This window comes from Condylura cristata, unplaced genomic scaffold, assembly GCF_000260355.1.
Source record: "Condylura cristata isolate star-nosed mole 26May11 unplaced genomic scaffold, ConCri1.0 scaffold00019, whole genome shotgun sequence".
Taxonomy (NCBI): Eukaryota; Metazoa; Chordata; class Mammalia; order Eulipotyphla; family Talpidae; genus Condylura; species Condylura cristata.
This window is the reverse complement of record NW_004567120.1, coordinates 40,368,485-40,374,433: the sequence shown is the minus strand read 5'-3', so window position 1 is coordinate 40,374,433 and position 5,949 is coordinate 40,368,485. Positions and strand designations below refer to the sequence as shown.

At 55.7% G+C, this 5,949-nt stretch overlaps 1 protein-coding gene across 1 annotated transcript in view; it reads left to right on the top strand.

The window, feature by feature from the left end:
• Positions 1–5,644, top strand: part of IDS (iduronate 2-sulfatase) — a 17,691-nt gene extending 12,047 nt beyond the window's left edge. The window contains exon 9 of the mRNA XM_004685968.2: positions 2,468–5,644. Within this exon, the coding sequence (XP_004686025.1) occupies positions 2,468–2,931 (464 nt within the window). The 3' untranslated portion in view covers positions 2,932–5,644. The remainder of the gene's footprint in view (positions 1–2,467) is intronic.
• The last annotated feature ends 305 nt before the right edge of the window (positions 5,645–5,949 follow it).

Genomic DNA, 5,949 nt, shown 5'->3' with positions numbered 1-5,949 from the left:
GTGTGGAGATTGTCATAAACACTCCTGAACCCCTGCCACCCACCCACATCTCCAGAAGTGAGCCGCTGAGAGTTCCGTGTGCCTTTCTAGCGTTTTACCAGGAACTTTTTTTTCATTTCCGAATTTTTTTCCCCTGGAATGTTGATTTGCCAGTCATTTATGTAACTGTATAATTTGGGGAGTATAGGGTCACCCCCCATATGTGCCCCTGCACCTCTCCGCCAGAGTGTCAGTGGGAGAGAGGAGGGCCAGGGAGGAACAGTGGGGGGTGTCAGCACCAGAGCCGTAAGTCCCTGAGGCGTCTGCTCCACCAGCTCCGGCAGTCCGGGGTGTGCTTCCTTTGACTTCCCGGCTGGGCCTTCAGCTTTTGAAGACGGCAACTGTTGGCTGCGCGTGAAGTCTGCAGACTTTCAGCCTTGCCTCTCGGGGGCTCTTAAGCAGGCTACTTGTCCTGCTCTGGCTTCCAAAAAGCCCCGTTGTGAGCAAGTTCGTCCAGCAGAGGCCCCTGGACACGTTCCCTCGGCCACCCGGCGGCCTGTGTGGGGTCTGTGTGAGCCTCTAGGCTTTCAGTTCCGTTCGTTGCTCTGAGCTTGCGGCTTTGGCCCGTGCCTGATTCTGGTCGCTGAAGTCAGGACCCTGCACTCTGGCCTGGGATTTCCACAGCCTGGCCGCATACCTGCGCAGACCCTAAGCCTTCCTTTGGTGCTCCCTCCTCAGGCCTAGGCCATGGTCTAGAGTTGCCGTCTCCCTTTCTGTCTCCCCTGCTCAGTCTGTGATGCCTGTCAGCAAGCCTGTCACTCTCCAGTCAAGATGTGTCCAGGCTCCTGCTTACCTCTCACTGCCACCCCTGGGCCATCGTTAGCTGGATGAGTGCAGCTTGCTGCCGGCCCCTTGCTTCCGCCTTTGACCCCGGAGACACTCCTCCTCAAAGACCCTCTACAACTCGAGCCTGGTCGTGTCCCCTGGCACCTCCCCGACTACCTTTTCTGGGGACAAGGCCAGGCGTTGCCTGGGCCCTCACCTTTTCACAGACTTCCAGGCCCGCTGTCTCGGAACCTGGCCCCAGTCTGGATTTACCCAGCTTCCTGGTTGCCAGATTCCGTGTAAATGTCTCCAAGGCATGTGCTGCACGCGAGGTCGGGCTTTGGCCACGCCACCCAGCACTCCTGGCGGCCTGGGCTCGTGGTACAGCGCGATCAGCTGGCTGCGGTGGCCTTGTCGGCTAGGTGTTCCCATGGTAAAGGGAGCTCTTTAAAGCCTTCTTTCCTCCTTTCCCCTTACTAGTCAAACATTTAGGGAGTAAAATTGGGCTGTATAAAATGCCAACTTGCAAAGATTTCAGAAAGGCCAAATTGATGGTCCCAGGCAAGGTAAATCATTGCAAAGGGCAGGACTTGGGCATGAGAGGCGGATCGACAGGATGACAGCGGATCGAAAGGATGGCAGCGCATCTCACCCCTGTGAGATGCTGCCCTCGGGAGGAAGCAGCAAGGGCCGCTTAGATGAGAAGAAGTGGAAACTGTGAAGTCACGCAGCCACTGCACAGAATAGCTTCGTGCTTCCTCAAAAGAGGGGACGTGGACTTACAGTCTGTGTCAGCAGTTCCCCTCTGAAGTGGAAACCCCACAGAATTGAAAGCAGGTGTTCAAACCCAAAGCTGTGCGTGATTGTTCGTGTCAGGCCGTTTGCATCGGCAGAAGGTGGGGGCATCCTAAGCGTGCGTTGTGGGTGAGTGGATAGGCGACACGGCCCATCTGAGGGCAGGGCATTAATGACAGGCCGAGGCTGCAACTACAGACATGGGCCTGAGGACATGCTGAGTGACATAGGCTGGACTCGGAGGGACACACGCCCTGTGATTCCACCCACAGGTGTCCTAGAGCAGTCCCGTTCCCAGAGCCGGAGCGTGGGATGGTGGGTGCCGGGCTGGAGGAGTGGGGTGGGGAGCAGTTGTGTAATGGGCAGCTGCTGACTGACTCTTCACTTTAGGTTAATGATAGAGTTGCAGTTTTGCAAGATGCAGCAACGTTGAGAGCTGGATGGTGGTGGCGATGTTGGTGAAGCGAGGTGAACACTTGAGCCACTGACCTGTATGCCCAGAATGCTCAGGGCAGTGGGCCCAATGTTCTGTAGGTAGTTTGCACAGCAGAGAGAGATGGACCTGTGCAGACGTGCAGAAAGGGGTATCAGCGGGGCGACGCTGGGATGCTCGGTGTGCCCTGTCCCCGAGCAGACATTTTACCCAGCGCTTCAGGCCTCGTCCGTGCCCCTGCATGAGCCAGCCATTACGCTGCTGTTCCGGGGCGCAGACGCCTTCATTTTGCACCCTGCACTGGGCAAGGCGCCCAACTGGCGTTGCTTCTAAATTCTCATGCAAACATTCAACACAGGAGAAAAGATAGTGTAGCCGTGCAGGCCGGCGAGGCTTCCGGGCCATGACCTGCTCTTCTGGGGGCTTCTGTTGCAGGCCGGCCAGTCGTGGAGCCCGTGGAACTCGTCGCTCTCTTTCCCACGCTTGCGGGCCTTGCGGGGCTGCCTGTGCCGCCCCCGTGCCCCGTGCCCTCCTTTCATGTCGAGCTGTGCAGAGAAGGCCAGAGCCTGCTGAAGTATTTCCGACCACCCACTGTGGAAGACGAGCCGGACCATGTTACTGGTCCCCGGGAGTCGATCGCCTACAGCCAGTACCCTCGGCCTGCGGACTCTCCTCAGTGGAACTCGGACAAGCCAAGTCTGAAAGATATCAAGGTCATGGGCTATTCCATCCGCACTCTAGACTACAGGTACACCGTGTGGGTCGGCTTCGACCCCCACGAGTTTCTGGCTAACTTTTCTGATGTCCATGCAGGGGAACTGTATTTTGTAGATTCCGACCCTTGGCAGGACCACAATGTGTATAACGGCTCCCTGGGGGGGCCCTCCCGCCGGCGCTGACGCCTTGCGTGTCCCGTGCGGATGGCAGGTACGCTGAGCCTCTTCCAGCCAGAGGGAGGCGGTAGGCTGCAGGCTTGTAAATACCCAGGTCAGGAGCTGCCCGAGCGGCCGCCGTCAGGGTGCGCCACGGCCGAGCCTTCGGTCTTCTCTTCATTAGTTCCCAGGTGGCTGTGGTAGGGCTGCGCTGAACCTTTCCCTTTTTTTTGGAACAGCCCTTGCTTATTTGTTGAATATGAGTAAGTACCAGTGAACAAACTGAAATTGCCACACCTTGAGCTACCGAGACCACATAAGCAAACGGTGCACTCAACAAATACTCTGCGCGTTTGTGGGACTTAGTGCATTTCTACAATTCGGTTTGACAGCAAGTTCCTGCTTCCTTTGTTCATGGTCGTGGTTATAGCTCAGTAGATTCACAGCTCTACATCAGCATGTAAAATATAAAGTCAAACCATCATGCAAGATGCCAAGGCCCCTAAGTCTAAATTTTATTTCTAAGACCACACAATTGCAAAATCTAAAAATGAAATTGCCTGAAATGATGAATGTGCGGATTCTCATCACATAATTATACTCAATAAACGGAAGGCATGATGTGTGGGAAAGTCAGCTGAAGTTTCCAGAGATTTCTGGAGCAAATATTAAGGTGGGGGCAAGTAAGACGACCTTGACTCCGGAGGCCACGTGCGGGAAGGCGTCACGCACTGCGCGAGCCGCTTACGCGTCCGGCTGTCCGCGGTGGGGCCGGCCACAGCCACCTCAGCATCTCCTCCTTCAGGGACGGCTGGGTGCAGACAACCATGTATCCAGGAAGCAAAAAGCCCTCTGCTTGTTATTGCTAACTAAAGACAGCACTGCTTTGTGGCAGACAAGCTCTTTGCATTAGTCTAACAGGTAGTTCCAGGCCCCCAACGGACTTCTGTGTTTCCTAAGTACGAAAACAATCAGAAAGGTAGGATTCAGCCCAGACTGTCATCCTCCGAGGGTGGCATATTCCCGACTCAGTTACAGCCTGGTGAAGCCGGTCTGTTACCTTCTCACCTCACTGCGCCATGTGCTCGCCTAACGCACGTAGTCCTGTGTCAGCGCGAGTGACGTGTAGTGTCCTCTGTCCAGTGCCACGTCAGTGCTTAAAGGTGAATGTGCATGAAACAAACCCAGCGGCCTGGGTCGAGTTGCCGCAGCGTTTAAGTGGTAACCAGAAAAAGGCAAGATAGTAAAAGATGACTCCAGTTCAGCCCAATTGCAGACAGACCTTCCCTGACCCGCCCGCAGTGGGCCGCGCACACCGAGCTCTGCTCTGCGTGGGCGAGCGGCTTCGGCGTCTGCGGCTTCTCAGACGCAGGCTCTGACCCCCTGAGTCAGACCGCCTTTCGCAGGGGCCACTGTCGGTGGCCATCCCCATTTCCCATGAGCACATTCCCTTGTACAGTTTAGTTGACATCAGAACTTGCGATCCCAGCCCGGCGTGGGCCCAGACCACCTCCGCGTGGGCGCCGGTCCACTCTGTGGCCTGTTGACTCTGCCTCTGCCCACAAAGACTTGTCCGGAGCGGGGCGGAGCGTGTCTGGTTTAGGGGCCAGCAGGGAGCTCACTCTGGCTTCAGCCTCCCCCTCCTGCTCCTCCATCGCCATGCCCCTCGTACCTCTTTCCTCGTAGTTGACCGCCCCTCCGCTCTCCTCCCCTGCCCCTGAAGGAATCCACGTGTCTTCCTGGAATCCCTCTTCGACCCTGCCCTTGACAACACCGTCAGTGCCTACTACTGGGTCTACATGCCCTCCGCTGAGCAGTCAGAGTCTTCCCTGACTCCACAAAGCCCCTTTCCTCGGCTGACCAGCTTGCTGGTCCCTCGCTTTCCTGGCCAGCCCGCCCCCCTCCCGCCCTAGGCCGTCCCTCCCCTTCTTCACCCGTTCGCGGTCACGGCCATTCTTCATGCCCTCTCCCACGCCCCCCATGAGGCTAAGCATTTGTGACTCTAGACGGTGCGTGCGATGAGCGCCGCCCCAGGACCCGTGGCCGCCTGACGTCAACCGAGGCTCTCAACGTAAAACTCGTGACGATGATGGGGACATTGGAAGAGAAGCACAGTAAAGGGTGAGCGTGCGCGACAGTGCTTTTCCCCGCAGACAGTCACGCAGTATCTCGTCTTTTCTGGGGTGTGAGTTCTGTCTCCTGTGTTCATGCCACGTGCTTTGCCACGCGGTTTGATGTTCTCCCCGCCCCGGCACTGTGTGCAGGCACTACAGACTTCTGCAGAGATGCTTCACACTGGTGGAAATGCGCTTTCTGGTGTGGCTTTATCATCATTTGACCTTTCTTCACTTACTGGAAGTTTCAGTTGCATACAGATTTTCAGTATTTCAAGTAACGCTGTGATGAACCACTTTGTGCTTAAAATATTTGTATGTTTCAGATGATCCCCTTAGCCTTTTAGTGCCAAATTGCCAAAAATTTCTGTTTGACCCTCCACACTGGTGCTGCCTTAGGGTAGTAAAACAAAAAATAACAGAACCAACAGGCATATAAATAAACCATTAAAAACCCGTCAACCTGATCCCCGTGGCCATGGTAGGTGGGTACAGTATGTTGTTAGAGCTTCGAAACTTGGTCTTCTCTCTGTGACTGTGAATGTGCTGGTTGCCTCCTGCCTACTCCGTGTGACCCCCCCTTTCCCGTTAGTCTTGAAGTTGAATAAATACTCACTTTCCTTTGCTTTTCTGTGGTTTGGTTTATACTCAATTCACCCACTGTCTGCACCCTGTCGCCACGGTAAGTAGATGCACATTATGGACACCGGTGGGAGGAAGCACCGCCGCACCTCAGAACACAGCCGCCCCGATGCCTTTCTTTCTGTCTGTGCACATGGGCACAGATCCGGGCATTTGTCTTAGGCTCAGTGCCTTGCGACCTTATTTTGGACGGACCCTTGTCGCCTCACCTGCACCATCTCAAATGCTGCCCCTGCGATGTGACACTCGTGTCGTCCCTTGTGCCTGGCAGCTCTATGAGCGCTGGTGA